Genomic DNA, 22704 nt, shown 5'->3' with positions numbered 1-22704 from the left:
GTAGTAGTTGGAGCCCCCCACACCTTTAAGCCCCCCACCTACAGTCACAGGGGCTGCTCCTCCACCCCTGATAATGGTTATAGAGCTGTTTGTAGCAGCTGCAAGTAAATATTTCTCCAAGGAGGAACAGACAGCAATAGAATATTTCCTATATTTGTGTAGCGCTTTTCTCCTGTTGGACTCAAAGTGATTCTAACTCTTTTATACTTTTATACTCACTATAGTGATTGGTGCTGCGTGGGCTGCGTGGGCTCTACAGCCCGCAGCACCGATCAGGAGTGCAGCAGGGCGATCAGACTACCCCCCTTTTTTCCCCACTAGGGGGATGTCCTGCTGGGGGGGGGGTCTGATCGCCGCCGGCTGCATTTGCTTAGCGGGGGGGGGGGCTCTTCAAAGCCCCCCTCCGCAGCGTTCTCCGCCCTCTCGCCCGTTACCTCCCTCTCCCTTCCCCTCTGAGTGGCGCAGGACGGATATCCGTCCTGCGCCTGATAGGATAGGCTTCTGCCTATCAGATGCCGGCGATCCCCGGCCAATCAGAGGCCGGGGAATGCCAATCTACGTCACGGCGCTGCTGCACAGCAGCGCCGTATTGATGTAAACAGCGGGGATTTCTTCCCCGCGTGTTTACATTATGCGTGTGAGCCGCGATCGGCGGCTCGCACACTGTTCACGGAGGCAGCCTCCGTGAACTGGCATGGAAAGGCCACTCAATCGAGCGGCCGTTTCCATGCTATACCACTAACGACCCGCCGACGCCTATCGGCGTTAGCTGGTCGTTTTTAAAGGAAATCAGAGATAAACGCTTTGGCACAAAATTAACATATCCCCCTATAGATTTTACAAAATAAATACTATACCTGGTATTTTCGCCGCTCTGGTGTGACTTTTTTTTTGTTTTTTATTTTTACTAAAACTCCACGCAAAACACAGTTCATCAGAAAAGCATATTATTTAGTACATTAGCAGCTCCTCCCATCTCATAACAGCTCTGTGTGATGCTGCGACAAAACAGAACAGGAAAGCAGAGCCAGAAGGGGGCATGCTTGGGTTTGAAAAGACATCAGAGAAGACAGACTCAGCTATGATGATTCCTGAGCAAAGCCAGACTGAATGCTCAGTCTGGGATTTTATCAGGGCTGATAACAAGCAGGGTGAGCAGTGAAAGATGAAACAGAGAGCAGGGTAGGCGTTTTCTCTAATGTTCCCTCTGATATATATGGTAAAATACATGAGGGTGCTTCGTCTCTGGTTCACTTTAACTAAAACTTAAGACGACCTGGAATTCCAGTTTTTTTTTTATCATAAATGGTTACAGATAAATATGGCTCACAATAACTTTATATTATTATACTAATATATTTGAATATACAAATATATTTTTGTGAATATTCTGGCAGCCTGGATAGCAGTTATTACAGGTGAATGCGGACTAGCCAAGCACCCTATCTCGTCCTTGTAAGTTATTATTTTTGAACTTTATTTTATAGTGCTAACATACTGTATTACACAGAACTGTACAATTTTGAAAGAATATACGTTTACAATCATTTACATACAATATACAGTACTGCGCTAAAGGCAGGTGTGAAAAAATGTTGTAAATAAAGAATGCTTTCAGAAATATTCATAATTATTAATAACTTCTACTGACGGCAGGAAGTTAAAAGAGTACCCTGTGTCCACCTCCTGGGCACAACCATCTCCAATGACCTGAGTTGGAAGGCCAACACTGCCTCCACCCAGAGGAAAGCCTAGCAGTGACTATTCTTACTCTGTCAACTGAAGAAGTTCGGTATGGCCCAGTAGTTTTTGTTGAGCTTCTGTTCCACCACAATTAAGTCTTCTGCTCCTTCATCCTAGTCTGGTATGCTGGGTCCTCCGCCAGTACAGAGAGTCATAAGATCAGTGGAGACCGAGGTCCGTCAGGAAATCACTTCCCCCTCTGGACCTCCTCTACAACTCCAGGCTGCGTTCCAGAGCACTGACGATCACCAACGATCCATCACGCCTCTTCTGTCAGATTCCGTTACGTTGGAGGTTTCGGTCCAGCTCCACCAGGACCACAAGTCACAGGAACTGCTTCTTCCTCTCGGTGTCAAATTTCTGATCTCTCTATCCCTATCCCCCCAGCGCGCCCCCTACCTCCCCCGAAGGTTCCCTTTCTGCTTTTTTATATTCCGTACTTTTGAACTTTGAACCTGGTTGGATAACTTTTTTTGCCAGTAACTGCTGTATTTGTACACTATGTAATACTGCTACTTCTATATGTGAAATTATGTCTCCACTGTACATTGTGTGTCCCATCCTGTATTTAAGCCCTGTATGTGCCAAGTCCAATTCCAGGCACGACCCAGTCATGCTTGCTGAAATAAAAGGATTCTGATTTCTAATGATTGTTTATGGTTATCAATTTACAAAATGCAAAGTAAACGAACAAGATTGAAATTAAAATCAAATCAATATTTGGTTGCTTCCAGCCTTTAAACCAGCATCAACTCTTATAGGTACACTTGCACACTCAGGGATGTTGTAGGATTATAGCCAGGCATATGACAAACCAATTATACCAAACAGGTGCTAACGATCATCATCAATATCACACGTAGGTTGAAACACAGTCACTAACAGAAACAGAGGTGTAGGAGGCTTATATAACTGGGTGAGGAACAGCCAAACTCTACTACCAAGGTGAGGTTATGGAAGACAGGTTCATGTCATGGCAAGATTGAGCACAGCAACAAGACAAAAGGTAGTTATACTGCTGCATCAGCAAGGTCTCTCCCAAACAAAGATTTCAAATCAGACTGGGGTTTCAAGATGTGCTGTTCGAACTCTTTTGAAGATGCACAAAGAAACAGGCAATGTTGAGGATCATAGACGCGGTGGTCAGCCAAGGAAACTTAGAGCAGCAGATGAAAGACACCTCAAGCTTATTACCCTTCAAAATCAGAAAATGTCCAACAGTGCCATAAGCCCCAAAATGTCAGAAACCAGTGGGGTCCAGGTATACCCATCTATTGTCCAGAGAAGTCTGTCCAGAAGTGGTCTTCATGGAAGAGTTGCACTCAAAAAGCCATACCTCCAACATGGAAAGAAAGCTAAGAGACTCAAGTATGCACAAAAACATAGGAACTGGGGTGAAGAAAAATGACAGCAGGTGCTCAGGACGGATGAGTCAAAATTTGAAATATTTGGCTGTAGCAGAAGGCAGCTTGTGCGTTGAAGGGTTGGAGAGCAGTACAATAATGAGTGTCTGCAGGCAACAGTAGGACATGGTGGAGGTTCCTTGAATGTTTGAGGCTGCATTTCTGCAAATGGAGTTGGAGATTTGGTCAGAATTAACGGTGCTCTCAATGCTGAGAACTACAGGCAGATACTTATCCATCATGCAATACCATCGGGGAGGGGTATGATTGTCCTCAAATGTATTCTGTAGCAGGACAGCCCGAAACATACAGCCAAAGTCATTAAGAACTAAGCGTAATGTAGAAGAAGAAAAAGTCCTGGAAGTGATGGCACAGAGCCCTGATCTCAACATGAAGAGACAGAAGGATGTGTGGAAGCCTACAGCCACAGAAGATCTGTGGTTAATTCTCCAAGATTATTGTAACAACCTACCAGGCAGGCAAATTACTTAAAAAAAACTGTGTGGAAGCGTATCTAGAAGAATTGATGCTGTTTTGAAGACAAAGGGTGGTCGAACCACATATTGATTTGACTTACGGTAGATTTCTGGGTTATTCATTCACTGCATTGTTAATTGATAAAAATAAATGATAAACATTTCCATTTTTGAAAGCATTTTTGTTTACAGCATTTTTCACATCTGCCTAAAATGTTTGCACACTACTGTATATATACATTCCTGTAAGTCAATATGTCTTACCTTTACTGCTTCTGGACTGACAACTAGAATCGCTGCCCTATGAAGAAAATTAAACCGTATAACGGGGCCATATTTCTGGGCCCTGGGAAGAAATGGAAAAGAAAAGTATTTTCTTGGTTTTGTATTTATTACAATTAATATTATTCATTTATAAAAGCACCGACATATTCTATGGTGCTGTACAGAGTAAGAAACAAACATGGGGTACATAATAATACAGACAATGGTATACACCAATTATAGGCACTGGTACAAAATACAGAATTGGTAGACATAGTAATTACGCTGACAAATGTAACATTGTATATAATAAAACCCCTGTGTCTCTGCATCCTGTCCCTGTGTATTTGCTTCCAGACTGGACAGTTTGCTGTCTGTGAACCTCATTGCATTGTGGGAAATAACAGCTTTTTCCAACTGCCAACCAGGCAACATCTCCCTGTGTGCATGTACTTTGGAAAGCGCTGGAGTATGGGCAAGCATTCCAGGGGGTCGGGGGGAGGGGGGTCACGGTCCTGGCCTAGCGCCCGTTTATTAACATTGGGTTGGTCTGGATACTAGTGAGGAGATATACGGGGGAAAGACATTGTGGAGAGCTTTGTAGGTTAGGGTTAAGAGTTTGAAATTGATCCTCTGGTTAGTTGCCAGCCAATGAGGAGCTTGACAGAGAGAAGCAGCTGCAGATGAGGAGGACATTTCATTATAGCATGCGTTGCCCATTGATCTTAATCTTACCCAAGAATTTCTTGTTGGGGCCCCATGTATACAACGTCCTTGTTCAGTAACGCGTGGTAATATTCCTGTGCACAGACAGTGCAATATTACCCTTATTTCCGCAGCAAGTACCATGAATTCGCTTTTAGCGTAAGCCGTGGTATTCGGGTTGCGTGACCACTGCTACGGTAACGCATGTTGTTGATGTGCGTTACCGTTAGTAATGCTCATTACTGTAGCAATGCTTGCGTTGCTAAAGTACCGCGTGTCGTGCCAATAGCGTAACTTGCGGCGAAAGTAAGGGAGATATTGACGTGCACTGTCTGTGCATGGCAATATTCCTGCACGTTACTGCATTAGGCCAAATGACATTTTTAATTGTGGTTCAAGATTTTGAGATGCTTAAAGGATACCTTAGTGCTGGATAAAAATTAAAAATGGGGAGCAGGCATGTGTACCGTACTGTCCTCATGCCCACTGCTTCCACCGTTCTCTTCTCTCATCCTCTGTTAAGTTTTAATAGCCCCCTGAAGCTACTTCTGAGTAGAGAAGGTCGTGATCAGTGTACATGCGCTGCCTGGTAACACGCACCCGTAGACGGGATCGCTGTGCGCATGCATGCGAAGTCACTACTTTGTAGTGCGCGGGTCATGTTAAGGTATCTTTTAAACCTTTAAACAACTGGTAGATCCATGTGGTGTGTGTGCAATCCAAGCGCCAGTTCCAAAGTCCACAATGCATCTGAGCAGTTCGCACTAAATGCAGTCCTTGATTCCTTGATTTCCTGCATATATTTCCACTATGAAGGAAGATGATCAATTCACAACTTACCAATCTAAAAATAAGTCATAGACAAGACCATTGTTCTTCATATGCTTCATCAGTATGCGGGAATGTCCAAAGATGAAGCTGAAAGGGAGAACAGATTTTATGTTATGTAAATAAGATGGCCAACCATGGTTCCTCATATATGAGTTTGTAAAAGTTGGTAAATCTACTGGAACTATATGCCGCTCCACGCATCCTCTGCCCTGCAAATAAGACAAATCACTCCCAGAATCCACTTAAAAACATTTGGTGCCATCTGCCACGGCGAGAGACAAGGCCCGGTTCCTGGAAGCCTATTAAAGGGGTGCCAGCTCCAGAGAGCACTGCCAGCGCCATGGTAATGGACCAGGGCACTGTGATGGGCACTTTGTGCCTTGACATACGGGGTACAGTGGGCGGAGTTTCAGGACTAAAGCCCCGGGTCTCACCCCCTAACAACATGCCTGGGTGCCATTCTCCCATACAGCCCAGCCCCTAGTCTATGGAACTCGCTTCCACAATCAGTACCAAAGGCTCCTTCTGTGAAAAGGCTAAACCCCCCACCCCCTTTTCTCCCTAGCCTTTGAGACAACAACAAACAAAAAAAGCGCATTCAAAATTTGATTATTTATGCATCACAGTTTTATAGATAGCAGGAAGTCATGCACTAGTCCTAGGCATGTAAAGGCCCATACACACTATGTAATTTTTGCGACGTGGATACAGGCACGCGATTATGCTTACAACACTTGTATGCAATAATGACCGTCATGGTGGATCGGATCTTTGAGATCTTTGATGACTCCCGCAATCTCTTGAACTCTCATCGCGTCTGTTGTGTGCCGTCACGTGATACTTGCCACCAGAAAGTTGGATCAGGGAGCGCTCATCATCGTGGGAAGTTGCTGAAATCTGCCTAGTCCGCTGAGGTTTAAAAATCATGCATGCCTGACTCAAATACACCCTCATTCATACATATACAGTACTGGCTGACATTATCCCGGGGAAAAACACCTATTACATTTTCTCCAAGCTAAGCTAACCAGTGATATAAATTACTCAGTACCAAAGGAAAAAAACAGCTGGACAGGTTTAGGAGGCTACAAAGAATGTTTACAATTACCTAAAGGTACCAGTGAAGACATAAATATGGGAAAGCTTTGCTTTTTTTTTGCACTTAAAGGACAACTATCAAAGTTAACTAAATTTCTGAATGCCACATATATTCCCAGTATTTACTAGCAAATAGCAATACAAAGGCTTTTCTTCGTATTTTCATATCTTATGAGAAGAAAATATGACATTTAGACAGAACAGTGTTCACTGTGGGCATTACTATAGTCTATGGAGGACTGTATCCAGCATACAGAAACAATATTCACTGGCTCTAAATACTGTGAGTAAAATGTGTTCAGAATTATATTAAGCAGAAATATAGCTACGCAGTGTACAGTAAACAGTTTTCAGCCTGTTTACAGTTCAGCTTTGCCTATCCCTCACCCTGTTGCCGACAAAATTAACTTTGTTTATGTCAACTGAATGTAACTATTTTTTCACACAGGCTGAGCTGAGAAACGTCAGAAAAGCATTTTAATATTTCTGGCTAAAAGCTCTATAGATATCTGGGGTTTACAGAAAAACTGTTTCTTTGATAGTTGTTCTTTAAAGGACAACCGCAGTGAGAAGAATATGGAGGCTGCCATATTTATTTCTCTTTAAGGAGAACTTGAGGCAGGTATTTTGAATCTTAAGAGGACACAGAGGCATGTCCTGTGCATAATCACATGCCTCTGTGTCTTGCTATTGCCGCCTCTAGTCCCCCCCCCCCCCCCCCCCCCGGTCTGTCTGCTGTTCCCCCTGTAAAAAGTGCCCAGCTAGCGACAATCTCCTTGTCACTAGCCTTCTATTTACCTGCTGACTGTCATTCAATCAGCGCTCCCTCGCCTCTGTCCCCACCGCTACCCGCCTCCGTGAGCTTCCTCCAATCGGAAGCTAAGCCACGATCTGGGAGGAACCTCCTGGGTTGCGGCTTAGCTTCCGATTAGAGGAAGCTCACGGAGGCGGGGACAGAGGTGGGGACAAAGGCAGGGGAGTGCTGACTGAATGACAGGCTGCAGGTAAATAAAAGGCTAGCGACAAGGAGACTGTCGCTAGCCTAGTGCTTTTTTCAGGGGGCACAGCAGACCCCGGGGGAGGGGGGGGGGACTAGAGGTGGATATAGTGAGACCCAGAAGCATGTGATTATGCACAGGACATGCCTCTGTGTTCTCTTAAGATTCAAAATACCCGCCTCGGGTTCTCTTTAAACAATACTAGTTGCCTGGCAGCCCCTGCTGATTTATTTGGCTGCAGTATTGTCTGAATAAAACCAGAAACAAGCATATCTGTGGCTACCTAATGCACACTGTGTGTATACCATCCCAAATTATATACTGTAACTAGGCAAAATCCACCATATATAATAAAGCCACAGAAATGTAATTTGAAAAAGAACGCTTTCATTTACCTAAGCAAACAATCTTAACAACAAGAGGGTACTGAAAAGCCTAAATCCTAATCATTTCTTTTTGTTAAGAGCCGAATGGGTCAGATTTTTTTGTCACACTGACATGGACACTGTTTATACTATACTCCAGAGTAAAAATGTAACTCCAGTGGAACTCCAGTGAAAATAATGTAATAAAAAAGTACTTCATTTTTACAATAATTATGTATTTGTGAGAAAACGCGGAAAAGCCGCCGCATGTGCTCAGAACAAGGCGGCTGATTCCGCGTCCAACGCAGCGGTTTGCACGCGTAGGCCTACATCTGTTAGTATGGCCGAACGCGGGGAGAAACCGCCGCATGCCCTTATAGCGGTGCGGCTGGTTCCGCGTCCAGCGCGGTGGGTGGTATACAACATATGTCTGGCGTGGCTGGGACTGATAGTCCACACAGGTTCAGAAGGATGCGCGCGCGCGCTGAGAGGCAGAACTTTTATGACAACCAGAAGGGAATCAGCTGACCAGGCCGGTCAGCTGACGCTTGTACCAGTTCCCATTGGTCCAGCACTTAGGGGAGGCGCTGGAGAGCGCTGTGCTATATATACTGGGTGCTGGTCAGTCTCTGGTTGTCTGCCGTTGCGATCACTACGTGAAAGCACTCAGACCTTTTGTCAGAATCTGTATTTACCATTCTGTTATACTTCAGACTAGTTCCAGGGTGTTGATGATCATGGAGCTCACACCCAAGACTAGGGATTTTTGTTACCATCCTGTTATATGTCAGACTAGTTCCAGGGTGTTGATGATCACGGAGCTCACACCCAAGACTAGGCATTGTATATTATCTGTTATGACCTTCTGCTTTCCTGACCAATCTTCTGATCACTGATTTGGTACTTCGCTAATCTGATACTCTGTTGCCAAACCCTGCGTGCTTTAGGATTACCGAATCAGCCTCCTGTCTTTGTACTTTATCTGACTGTGTGTTGCCGACCTGGCTTGCCCGACCTCGAGAGCTATCTCCCCAGTTTAGAGATAGTTCCCAGATCAGTCAGTGACATCCACCCATTGGTGTCACTCACTCTCTGGTCCTCCTTCCTACTCCCAGCCTGACTCCACCCCTTGGAGATTCTCAGGCTACTGGAAGGTCTTGGTTCTCTAGTGCAGTATTCCTTACTGCCTTTGTACCTGCTCTCCAGGGACTTTCCTCAAAGTATTACTGTTGTACCAAACACTCATATCACTCAGGTGTCCAGAGGTTAGTGATATATCTGTATTATCAGTGATTCTGCAGATCATCAATAATCAGGTATATATCTGTATTTTTGGTGATACTGCAGATCACCAATAATCAGATTCTCTCTGTGTTACACCGATCGTTACAGTATTAATGAATTAGTCAGAGTTTGCCCATTGTAAAATCTTCCCTCTCCCTGATTTACATTCTGCCATTAATCACATGGTGACATTTTTACTGCTGGCAGGTGATGTCAGTGGAAGGAGATGATGCTTGCTTTTTTTTGGCAGTTGGAAACAGCTGTAAACAGCAGTTATTTTCCACAATGCACAAGGTTCCCACATTGTGATGCCAAAAAACCATGGTGCTGACATCACACTGTGGGAGGGGTTTCACCACAATATCAGCCATACAGAGCCCCCTGATGATCCGTTTGTGAAAAGGAAAAGATTTCTCATGGGAAAGGGGGTATCAGCTACTGATTGAGATGAAGTTCAATTCTTGGTTACAGTTTCTCTTTAAATTGAGAATATTAAGTATACTAGCCGACCCGCGTCGTAGCATACGCCGCATCTTCTATCTATGTAATAGAGTACGTGCCTCAACCTTGAAGCAAGAAGAATAAAGGTGGGTACACACATCAGATAAAAGTCTTTGGAAAATCAAAGATCACAGACCAATTTTGCCCCCTTCCATGTAGTATGAGAGCCATACTCTACACAGTCTATTCTATGGAGCTGAACTCCCCATCAGATAGAAATCTTTGCAAGATGCTGCACACAAAGATGCTGTACACATGCAACAGATCAGTATCTGCAAAAGATCTGTTCCTGCAAAAGATCCGTTCCTGCAAATTGCAGGATGCTTATGCCCTTATGCGGAAAAATGTCCACAATAATCCGCATGGAAATTCAGCCTATGCGGATGTTTATACGGAAAAATGTCCGCAATAATGCGCAAGAAACTTCTCTGAATGCGGACTCTAATGCCCTTATGCGGAAAATGTCCGCAATAATACGCGAAAGTAACGCGAAAATGACTGGCATTAGGCGAAAACTAACGCAAAAAAATTAGATGGAAAATTTGCCGGTCAAAACGAAATTAGGCGAAAATTCGGTAAAAATTTGTCGAAACAAATTTTTGCATTTTCGCTCATCACTGGCATGTAGCAGGGCGACCGCTTTGCGGTATTGGTTTTTTGACCCTGCATAGTTTGGCATGCAAAAGCAAATTTGCATGAGCATTGCCTCATGATTAGCCAATTAGGCTAGATTTGCAAAGCCAGACTTGCTAGGGTAGGCCTCTTTTCCACGGACAGTTGATAGGCAGTAAAATGCCTCTCAAACTCTTACAACTGCTCACTACTGCCTGGTAACAGCTTGCTGCTGCCTGGTAACAGCTTGCTGCTGCCTGGTAACTGCTTACTGCTGCCTGGTAACTGCTCACTGCTGCCTGGTAACTGCTTGCTGAGCACACAGCTCAACAGTCCGTGGAAAAGAGGCCTTAAACTTGGTGTTTGAGCACGCATAAATTTTCTCATGCAAAGTACTTCTTCTTCTTGCTCAAAGGTTGAGGCACTTACTTTATTACATATATAGATATATAGATAGATGAGACACATTGAAAGCTTTGGATACTGTTGCGACTACACATACAGTTAATGATCTCTTGAGTTTATTTTCACTTCAAGTTTGCTTTAAAATATTTTAAGTACAATGCTGTAACTGGTCTCAGGGCCAGTTCTTGGCTTTCTGCTTCTTGAATCAAACTTTGGAGGATGCGCCGCCACTGCAACGTCATTGGGCCAATCACTGCCTTCAATCAGTAGTAGTGACTAGAGATAGCCCGAACGCTTCGCTGGCGAATGGTTCCAGGCGAACTTCCGGTGGTTTGTGTTCGCCAATTAAGGCGAACTTTTCCAGGAGTTCGGTTCGCCCCCATAGTGCACCATTAGGGTCAACTTTGACCCTCTACATCACAGTCAGCAGGCACATTGTAGCCAATTATCTGAATGGTGGGGAGAAGGGTGAGGGTGCCCATGGGTGTGGAGGTAAAAAGAAGGATCGAGGCGCCGGCCGCGGCTGTGGTGTGCGGGATGCGGGTCAAGCTTGTCCCCCCTCCCTCCGAATGTGCCCCCCAGTGTCCCCCTGTATGGCGAGATACGAGCGCAGCAGAGCGGCAGTCTTACCATTCCTCGTCGCATATGGGCATCTCGTCTTCTCCGCTTCCTGTGATGTCACAGGAAGTAGTTGGAAGCAAGAGATGCCAGTACGCGAGGAAGATGGTAAGACTGCCGCTCTGCTGCGCTCGTATCTCGCCATACAGGGGGACACTGGGGGGCACATTCGGAGGGAGGGGGGACAAGCTTGAACCGCATCCAGCACACCACAGCCACGGCTGGCGCCTCAATCCTTTTCTTTCCTCCGCTGCCTCCTCTGCTGCCTGCCGGGACACAAGGGGGGCTATCCCGGGACAGCGGGACCCCTCCCCCAACCCGTGACGGTCCCGGCGAAAACGGGACGGTTGGGGCCCCTGCATTGTGGACAGACCAAATTCGATCAGCTGGACACTCAGTCACTGTTGTTCTGTCATTCAGCTACCTCAGCCTGACCATATGGGCTTGAAAACCGCCATGGCCTGCACTCTCGCCATGGTGCGCATCAGTCCAGCACGGCCGTCACTACACAAACAGCTGTGTGTGGTGCGTTACACAGTGAGTTTGGTCTGTCAGTGTAAAGCAGTACTCTAATTACACTCCCTGATTGATGTATATGTTACGGCCAGAACCCGAAGTTTGGCCACTTCTAGTTCTGGCCTGCCACTTCGGGTTCTGGCCGGCCAATGTGCGAAGTGGCCGCTGCGCTGCGGCCAATGTGAGAAATGGAATGATTCCTGTAACATTAATGTATCTTCTGGCCGCAGCGCAGCGGGCAAATTTATCACAACTTAGCTAATTTCAGGAAATGAAGCCGGCGGCAATGTAGCAGATGAAGCCGCCGGCTTTTTCTCTGCCTCTCTCTCCTCCCCCCGCCTCTCTCTCTTTCTCTTATGGGCAGCTGGCGTGGGACACGCGTGTCCCCCAGAGTCGTTCGTTGCGGCAGGGAATTCTGCCGTTCTTGCAGAGCGGGTGCTGGCAGAAGCAATATCTGCAGCCTCCCTGCTCTGCTTTCCTGCTGCGACAAACGACTCTGGGGGACACGTGTGAACCGAACCTTTCGCTGAAGTTCGCGAACCCGGTTGGCGAACCGAAAATCAGAGGTTCGGGCCATCTCTAGTAGTGACCTTTCAGATGTCACTGCTATTGATTGACTGCAGTGATTGGCCCAATGGTGGTGCCGTGGTCCCGCCCACAAGACCAGTTGGCAAAAGGAGCAGCGGGCAGCTGTGATTGACTGATCTGGTGCCAGCACCCCCACGTGATTGGTTGCGGCAGGTGCCACCAGTCAATTGAGGATGGGGAATCGGGGATGCGTGGATGAGGAGGGTAGTGTGTGTGCCAGGAAAGTGGGAGGGAGAGTGGAGAGGAGGCAGGTGCCAGGTGGCCCAAACTGGCCACCCCTTCGATTTTGCTGCTTGAATCATGTGCTTCAGGTGGCTTCATGGTAGGTCTGCTCCTCACTGGTCTGATTTAAAGTGGATTCAAGTAAAAAATTATATACTTACCTAAGAAGGCAGAAGCCTCTGGATCCTTCAGAGGCTTCCTACATCCTCCTGGCCCCCATCTTTGCTATGCGGAGACCCCCGGGACATATTCAACAAGAGCTTATTGGATATGTTCGCATGGCCGCTCATCCCGCTGTGTTTGCTCCTGCATAAGTATGCCCATGTCTGAACAGTAACCTTAACCTGCTTGCACATGAGAGGCTCCTTGCTACTGCGCAGGCACGACCATTCTAAAATGGAGTTTGGTTGTAATCTTAACCTCCTGAGCGTTACACCGCTCAGGAGGTTTTGCCAGTTTGTGTCACACGGTTAATTAATTAATCAAATGGCTGTAAAAGCTTTAGCTAGCACTAGGCTAGCTAGTACAGGTGTCCGACACTCGCCGATCCCCCGTTTATACATTACCCAGCCTGGCTCCAACAATCGGCGCAGTCTCCCCGCCAACGTCATGACGTCATGCGCAAACCCGATCCTTGCCATAAAGAGACCGGAGCTGTGCGTGGAGGCTGTGCCGATTGCTGGATCCAGGCCAGGCAGGGCCGGGCCGAGGCAGAGGCTGGAGAGGCTCCAGCCTCAGGGCGCAGTGTAGGAGGGGGCGCACAATCCATTCAGCTGTCATTCACAATTGTGTTTGAAGCAGAAAGAAATAAGAAAAGGGGATACATGACAGTGACTGCAAGCCAGATAACTAGAGATTAAGGTGTTGGGGAGGTTAGGAGCCCTGGGGCACCTATTAGTCTAATAGCAATCAGTGTGTGATGGCTGGGGTGGAAGGGATGGAGGGGCGCACTTTGCTGTCTCAGCCTTGGGTGCTGAAGGACCTTGTCCCGCCTCTGAGGCCAGGTAATGTATCAACAGAGGGATCGGGGGGGGGGGGGGATCACAGGCAATCGGGGGGAAGCTGGACACTTGTACTAGCTAGCCTAGTGCTAGCTAAAGGTCTTGCAGCCATTGGATCACATTAATTATGCATGGGGGACTCCTGAGGCCAGCAAGCGGTAAGCCTGACACAGTGTCGGGCATACCACTGAGGAGGTTAAAGAAGGCCCCGGGCAGTGGCAGTGGTCTCCAGGAGGATTTTAATCTCCTTCGAGTTCTTTTTAATAAAATGTATAATAACAAAATGAAAATATAAACTGGTCAGTAACTTTTCAAAACATAGAAGTGACTCTCTTTCAACTGGCAGTGTTCCGGTAGATTGGCGTATGTAAAATATGTCAAAAATAGGCACCCCATAAAAATAAACTAATATATATAGCATTGCCAGTCTCAGCAATCCAAGATAATGCCAGCTATATCAGGAAACAATTCATGACCCTTTAGTAAATCACCATTAGATGGCAGCAGAGTGTTAAGACCTTATGACAAAGCACTGCAAGGGAGGAACATAACACACCGATCTTTAGTTCCTGGGAGGACAGGATATACTGTCACAATCCTGTAACTCCAGACTGATAAAGACATGTGCTTGTTCATTACAGGTAAGAAAACACATATTAAGGGCTCTAAACAGGGTAAAATGATTCAGATGACATTCCTGTAATCAGCCAAGGCTGCTGGTGATGCAGTGGGTGTACATAAACCCCACACACTTGTGAGTGAAATATACTGATGGGTCACTTGGTGCTACTGTATAGTGGATGTGATTGCTATAGGGAGCTGATGTGTCTGTATGAGTTATAATGCACTGTTTGCTTACTGTGATGCCGATTAAGTAATCATAGAGCGGTTGCACATGTTATATGGTTAATGTCTCTTATAGGAAAGTTATACTTGTTATTGAGAATGTATTGATGAATATAGATGTGTATTCATATGTAATAATAGGATTAGAGTTGAGCTGAAATTTTCGTAATTTCGCATTACTATAATTACGCATGCGAAATTTGCGATTACGATGCGAAATTAGCGTAGCGAAATTGCCATTAAAATCGTAATTGAAAATACCGTAAGCGTAATTTTCAACGCGAAATTTCGCGTTTCGTTCATGCCGTAATTTCGCATTAAACGCTACCGTAATTTCGCGTTAAACCGTAACGCTCCGTATAATATAAAAAAGCCGCCGACTTTAAGGGTTAATAGCAAAGCCCCCTTAAATGCTAAGAGCCTCAAATTTGGAGAATATATTAAGGAGATCAGGAGGAATAAGAGGAAAATTTTTTTTTCAAAAAGAGCTTATAGTTTTTGAGAAAATCGATGTTAAAGTTTCAAAGTAAAAATGTATACATTTAAAAACCCGCCGACTTTAACGGTTAATAGCAAAGCCTGCTTAAAGTTTAGGAACACCAAATTCCTAGGGTATATTAAGGGGATCAGTGGGAATAAGAGGAAAAATTTTTTTTTCAAAAAGACCTTATAGTTTTTGAGAAAATCGATTTTTAAGTTTCAAGGTCAAAAATGTCTTTTAAATGCGGAAAATGTCCGTTTTTTTTGCACAGGTAACAATATTGTATTATTTTCATAGATTCCCCCAAGTGGGAAGAGTTTTACTTACTTCGTTCTGAGTGTGGGAAATATAAAAAAAAAACGACGTGGGGTCCCCCCTCCCAGACCTCTTTAACCCCTTGTCCCCCATGCAGGCTGGGATAGCCAGAATGCGGAGCACCGGCCGCGTGGGGCTCCGCACCCTGACTATACCAGCCCGCATGGTCCATGGATTGGGGGGTCTCGGAAGGGGAGGGGCAGCCAAGCTTTCCCCTCCCCCTCCGAGCCCTTGTCCAATCCAAGGACAAGGGGCTCTTCTCCACCTCCGATGGGCGGTGGAGGTGGAGGCCGCAATTTCCTGGGTGGGGGGTTCATGGTGGAATCTGGGAGTCCCCTTTAAAAAAGGGTCCCCCAGATGCCCACCCCCCCTCTCAGGAGAAATGAGTATAGAGGTACTTGTACCTCTTACTCATTTCCATTAAGAGTTAAAAGTAAATAAACACACAAACACATAGAAAAAGTATTTTAATTGAACAAAAAACATAACCACGAAAAAAGTCCTTTAATATTCTTAATTAACCATTAATACTTACCTGTCCCTTTAAATAAATGATCCCACGCAATATCCTCGGAAATGTTCTATGACCAATGGGGTTCCTTCAAATCAGAAGTCTGCTAAGGACCAATGGGGCTCCATGGAGCCCAAATACAAAGATGCTTCTCAGAGCTCTGAGCTATATAGCTCAGAGCTCTCTCGGGTCCTGCAGCACAGACGCGGCGGCGGCGGCGAGTGACGTCGGGTGCGGCGTAGTTACAATGTAACAAAGTTGTTACATTGTAATAACTTTGTTACATTGTAACTGATAGAACATTTCCGAGGATATTGCGTGGGATCATTTATTTAAAGGGACAGGTAAGTATTAATGGTTAATTAAGAATATTAAAGGACTTTTTTCGTGGTTATGTTTTTTGTTCAATTAAAATACTTTTTCTATGTGTTTGTGTGTTTATTTACTTTTAACTCTTAAAGGAAATGAGTAAGAGGTACAAGTACCTCTATACTCATTTCTCCTGGGAGGGGGGGTGGGCATCTGGGGGACCCCTTTTTAAAGGGGACTCCCAGATTCCACCATGAACCCCCCACCCAGGAAATCGCGGCCTCCACCTCCACCGCCCATCGGAGGTGGAGAAGAGCCCCTTGTCCTTGGATTGGACAAGGGCTCGGAGGGGGAGGGGAAAGCTTGGCTGCCCCTCCCCTTCCGAGACCCCCCAATCCATGGACCATGCGGGCTGGTATAGTCAGGGTGCGGAGCCCCACGCGGCCGGTGCTCCGCATTCTGGCTATCCCAGCCTGCATGGGGGACAAGGGGTTAAAGAGGTCTGGGACCCCACGTCGTTTTTTTTTTTATATTTCCCACACTCAGAACGAAGTAAGTAAAACTCTTCCCACTTGGGGGAATCTATGAAAATAATACAATATTGTTACCTGTGCAAAAAAAACTGACATTTTCCGCATTTAAAAGACATTTTTGACCTTGAAACTTAAAAATCGATTTTCTCAAAAACTATAAGGTCTTTTTGAAAAAAAAAATTTTCCTCTTATTCCCACTGATCCCCTTAATATACCCTAGGAATTTGGTGTTCCTAAACTTTAAGCAGGCTTTGCTATTAACCGTTAAAGTCGGCGGGTTTTTAAATGTATACATTTTTACTTTGAAACTTTAACATCGATTTTCTCAAAAACTATAAGCTCTTTTTGAAAAAAAAATTTTTCCTCTTATTCCTCCTGATCTCCTTAATATATTCTCCAAATTTGAGGCTCTTAGCATTTAAGGGGGCTTTGCTATTAACCCTTAAAGTCGGCGGCTTTTTTATATTATACGGAGCGTTACGGTTTAACGCGAAATTATGGTAGCGTTTAATGCGAAATTACGGCATAAACAAATAACCATTGTAATGCGAAAATTACGCGAAAATTACGCTTACGTGAAATTTCGCGAAATCCTTCTTCATTACGATTATGTACTTACGGCCATAATCGTAATTACACTAATTACGCGAAATTTCGCGAAATCGTAATTAGGTCATTACGCTCATCCCTAAATACTGTCACAATCCTGTAAATCCAGACTGATAAAGACATGTGCTTGTTCATTACAGAAAATGTTCAATAAACGCACTTCTGATTTCACCCAGCCCGCTCCCTTCGCACATTGGAATTATTAACTATACTTTCAGCATATGTGCAACACGTACAGCCCATTATTTAAGATGGGTAAAAAATCAGATCCGGGAAATTATACACCTGTAAGCTTAACATCAGTTGTGTGCAAACTATTTGAGGGGTTACTAAGAGATACTATACAAGACTTCATAGTAGAAAATAATCTTATTTCTCAGCATCAGCATGGGTTTACTATAGACAGGTCCTGTTTGACTAACATGCTCAGCTTTTATGAGGTAGTGAATGCTAATGTGGATATTGGGAATGCTGTAGATGTGATATACTTGGACTTTGCTAAGGTCTTCAATACTGTTCCCCACAGAAGTCTGGTGCAAACATTGAGGATGCAAGGACTCGGGAAGAGTCTGTGTTCATGGATAGGGAACTGGCTAATGGACAGAAAACAAAGAGTTGTGGTCAATGGATCTTATTCAAAATGGGTGACTGTTAGCAGTGGGGTCCCACAGGGGGCCGGTACTGGATCCAGTGCGCTTCAATTTATTTATTAATGATCTAGTAGATGCAGTAGAAAGAAATGTTGCTCATGTGACCTGTTACATGCTGCTGAGACAGATGAGGCGCCGCTGTAATCATAGAGGAAGCAGGACTTCACATGTGGCTGGTGATCCCATCACTAATCTGCTGAGAGCGGGTGAGTGAAGGGGACGCCGGTGCAGCACATACCCGGCATCCTGGGGATCAGATGCTGCAGGCCAGCAGGGAGGATGCTGTCTTGGAAGAAGCAGAGGGAGGTAAGCGTAGTGCCAGTGCCTACAATGCACAGCCGAATGTGTCTCTCCTCTCTGGTCCGTCTTTACACACAAATATAAAGGAGGCGTTACAATGTGTTGCTTCAAGTCTAGTTACGGCCCTGACTGGGGCATTGCATTGTATATACTGTAAAAACAGTATTGGAATGCCACAGAGGGAAAAAGTTGCATCATGCATTGCATGGGCAATGTGGTACAGACAGCGAAGCATATAGTACATGAAAAGTATGTTTTGCGTTTTTCTGCCGGACTCTGCCGCAATGTACTGCTAACAAGCCGTTGTGAACGTATCATCATAATACAATTGCATTACATTTGCTAATTTATTGTCCAGTGCAACACAACAGTATGAAAATAGTCTAATAAAGTCTAGTTCACACCATGATAATTTCTGAGCGCTTTCAAAAACACTCGAGTTTTGAAAATCGCTTAGCTAATGTCTTTCTATGTGCTAGTTCACACCAGAGCCATGGGATTTTTTTCCCAAACAGATAGGCAAGTCCTGCAGCCTTTTGGAGTTGAACAGAGTGATTTTCACTGGCCAAAAAGCTGTTCACTTCCAGGTCAAAGAGTACTTCCTGTTTAGCCACAAGAATTACAAAATTGCTAAACACAAACACTCCAAACTCACTAGACATTAATTTCCCAACTTTTTAAGATGAGAAAGAGGGTCACTATGGCCCCGTTTAGGCCTTGTTCACACTTGCGTTTTGGCAAGTAAACGGACCAGATCCTGATCGGATCAGGACCTGATCCTGATCATAACTGTATGGTTCCGATCCGGATCCGATCCAGATCCGGTCCGTTTGTATCAGGCATGCATCAGGCTGCCATCCGGATCCGTGGGCAAAAAATAGTGAAATTTAAATAAAAAAATGTTGGGGTCAGCAGAAGGTGCACCTGGTGCACCTGTAGAATCAGGTTCCTCCGCTGTAGGCCTCACCTCCACCTCCGACATTCTGCCAAACAGCTCCAGCACGTCTGTCACTGCTGCTCCACTCCAGACATGCTTGGCCCATGTGTCCCCATCCGAAATGGCCGCTTGGATACGCATAGGAAGTGGGGTACAACGTCAGGTTTTTGTAGGCAGTGTGTTCTGTGCCTTCCATTTCCCATTGGTTTCTGTGTTCCGGATGGTGCTGTCAGGCTCAGGTCCGGCTCCGGTCCGGGTGTGTGGGCCGGAGATCCGGACCCAAAAAATAGCGCATGTTGGAAAAGTGTCCGGATCCGGTTCGGCTCCGTACTGTACGGAACGGACACGTGTGAACGTCCGCATAGACTTTGCATTGCTATGCGGAACGTACGTTCCATTTGTACAGTATACGGTCCGGATCAGATCAGGAAAATCCGGACAGGGAACGCTAATGTGAACCGGGGCTTACACTTAATCAGTTGGTACACATTTTTTTTTCTTCTCCATAGTAGTGCATTGTGAAAAAGATTTCAGTTAAAGTGTGAACGGGGCCATAGGAAATCATGGGCAATACTTTGAAAATCAGTTGTCCCTGAGAGCAACTGATTAACCTCTTGACGACCAGCTAACGCCGATCGGCGTAAACTGGTCGTCTGCGGGTTACAATGGAAACGGCCGCTCGATCGAGCGGCCTTTCCATGTCAGTTCACGGAGGGTGTCTCCGTGAACAGCCGGAGAGCCGCCGATCGTGGCTCGCCGGCAAAATGTAAACATGCGGGGAAGAAATCCCCGCTGTTTACATCATACGGCGCTGCTGCGCAGCAGTGCCGTAAGGCAGATCGGCGATCCCCGGCCTCTGATTGGCCGGGGATCACCGGCATCTGATAGGCGGAAGCCTATCCTTCAATGCGCAGGACGGAACTCCGTCCTGCGCATTACGGAGAGAGGGAGGGAGGGAGGTAAGGAGACAGAGGGCGGAAATGGCTGCGGAGGGGGGCTTTGAGGAGCACCCCCCCGCAAAACGCAGATGGCCGGCGGCGATGCGACCCCCCGGCAGGACATCCCCCTAGTGGGGAAAAAAGGGGGGGGGGAAGTCTGATCGCCCTGGCATAATACTGATCTGTGCTGCGGGCTGGAGAGCCCACGCAGCACAGATCAGCCAATACAGCCCTGGTCGGCAAGTGGTTAAGTGTAAACGGGGCCTTAAGCCATGCCCCTGCCACAGCCCTGATCACACCCCTTTCACACCCCTAATCACACATACCATAAAGATTTCATAAGAAAAATATGTTGTTTTATAATTCAAACCACACTGGTCCTCTCTATCCAGGTTCATTTTCCTTCATATTAACATTTAAAAATTAGTAATAGTCTATTAAAACCGCCAGGGGGCAGCGCTAGCTACATGATAGCCGCTGTGCAGTGGCATATCCCCTCCGATCGGCACAAACAGGAAATCCCGTTCAGAACAGTTCCTGTTGGTTTCCCCCGTCGCCATGGCGACGATCGTTATCGAAGTCATCGACGTCGTGACGTCACCGGGAGTCCCGATTCACCCCTCAGCGCTGCCTGGCGCTGATAGGCCAAGCTGCGCAAGGGGTTGGGGGGGCGGCGGCGCGGCGGGTAGCGGCGAATTGGCGCGGAGCGGTGGCGATCGGGACCTGAGGTCGGGCTTACCGCCAGGGAGGTTGAAAGATAGGAATAAAGTTTAGAGTCAATCAAACACATTTTTTAGTAGAGAAATATATATATTTACATAGAAAGAGGGACAAAGTCCTGAATAAAGGACAAATTAGGAGGAAAGAAAGACAGAGGGACAGGGTCCCCAAAGAGGCACTGTCCCTCCAAAAGAGGGACAGTTGGGAGCTATGACCACTTCACAGCTTCTGTTCAGTATATCTACTCCCCTTTAAACTTAATTTAATTGCCCAGGGGAGTAAATATACGTACCCCCACTGCCACCACCGCTGTGCACGCTCCCGCTCATTTGTGCGCTCGTTCATGCCGCTGCCCGTTCGCCCACAGATCAGTGAATGGGAAAACAATTCCCATTCATTGATCTAAGTCCCCGTAGCAATGATCGGTGGCTTCTATAAGAAGCTGCGCGATCATTCTAAAAAATAAAAGTTTGCCATCCTCAGTACACTTCCTGTAAGCGTACATATTTTGCTTACAGGATGCATTAAAAAAATGACTGAGGCCATCTTGTGGCCAAATAGTAAAACTACATCTAAAAGCATTTTTTTAAATGCAAAGACCTATTTTTACATTTTAAATTAACCCCTTACCTCCCACACTCCCCAATAGTTACCAACATATTTTTTTTGTAAAAAAAAATAAATATAATAAAATACAATTAGAAAAAATACATAGTTTTCTTAGGGACTGAACTTTTTTTAATATGTATGTCAAGAGGGTATATTACTGTTACTTTATATTACTGTTACTTTATAAATGATGGGCTTGTTATTAGGGATGGATGCAAAACTGAAAATATGCACCTTTGTTTCCAAATACAATATTGGCGCCAGACATTGTGATAGGGTTATACGGTAATTTAAATGGTGTAATAACCAGTACAAATGGGCTAATAAATTACGTGGATTTTAACTACGGAAGCATGCATTATTTAAAAACTATCATGGCCAAAAACTGAAAAATAGGGATTTTTTTTCCAATTTTTTCTTATTTTCCCATTAAAAACATAGAATGAAATAATTCTTGGCATAATGTACCACCCAAAAAAAGCCTAATTGGTGATGGAAAAAAACAAGATATAGTTCATTTCATTGTGATAAGTAGAGATAAAGTGATAAATGAATTGAAGGAGAGCAAAAAGGTGAAAATTGCTCTGGTGCACAAGGGGTAAAACTCCTCAGTTGTGAAGTGGGATAGAAAATCGCTAGGCACATGCTGGGCATCGCTACTGAAGATCGCGTCAAAAATCGATAAGCATCTGCGATTACGCTTAGGGATTTTTCATGTGAACTAGGCCTAAATTGTCGCAGTGAATGGGTGAGAGAATGCTAATACGAGGTGAACAAAACAAATACAACATGTGACAGACCCGTAAGCAGCATCCTATTCATGTAAACATTAGCCTCACCTTTCTCTGGGGGGTCCAGGAATGTGATCATACTTCTTGTGCTGGTAGTGGATATATCCGCAGTATAGGATGAAACAGACCACAGCCAGGCCCAGCAGCAGAGCAATGATCCAGGGGAGGAAGGCCCACAATGTCATGGTTACTGGGGAGAGCGCAGCTACCTATGTGCTCACACTGACATTAGTTTTGCAGTGCAGTAACAATACAGCAGCCAGACTGTTTAGAGCAGAACAAGGGGCCGTCTATAGGCAGACCGGAAGAAACTCGACTCAACTTGCATTCCCAGCACAGCCTCTGTCACGCTAGGGCCTCTCTGAGAATACAGGGCAGGGAAGAATAAGACTGTAGTGTTGTGCTGCATTCTCACATCATATTTCTATTAGCAGGATCAAGCTTTAACTCTTCTACAGTTTGCTAGTTTTGTTTGGTAATGTTTTATTCTTCTATTATTCATTTCTTAAAGAGACTCTTAAGCGA

General features: G+C 45.4%; 1 protein-coding gene across 4 annotated transcripts in view; it reads right to left on the bottom strand.

Annotated features, from left to right (window-relative positions):
* LOC137533153 (cholesterol 24-hydroxylase-like) overlaps positions 1 to 22404 on the bottom strand; it is an 87699-nt gene extending 65295 nt beyond the window's left edge. Inside the window, exons 1-3 of one of the 4 annotated variants that reach the window (XM_068254365.1) lie at positions 22228 to 22404; positions 5432 to 5509; positions 3887 to 3968 (exon numbers count right to left, since the gene is read on the bottom strand). In XM_068254365.1, the coding sequence (XP_068110466.1) occupies positions 3887 to 3968; positions 5432 to 5509; positions 22228 to 22364 (297 nt within the window). In that variant the 5' untranslated portion in view covers positions 22365 to 22404. Of the gene's footprint in view, positions 1 to 3886; positions 3969 to 4170; positions 4271 to 5431; positions 5510 to 22227 lie in introns of those variants that run through there. The other 3 variants (XM_068254367.1, XM_068254366.1, XM_068254368.1) reach the window with 3 other exon arrangements.
* Between the last annotated feature and the right edge of the window lie 300 nt (positions 22405 to 22704).

The sequence above is a fragment of the Hyperolius riggenbachi genome, chromosome 9 (assembly GCF_040937935.1).
Source record: "Hyperolius riggenbachi isolate aHypRig1 chromosome 9, aHypRig1.pri, whole genome shotgun sequence".
NCBI classification, from domain to species: Eukaryota; Metazoa; Chordata; class Amphibia; order Anura; family Hyperoliidae; genus Hyperolius; species Hyperolius riggenbachi.
This window is presented reverse-complemented; position numbering and strand designations above follow the sequence as displayed.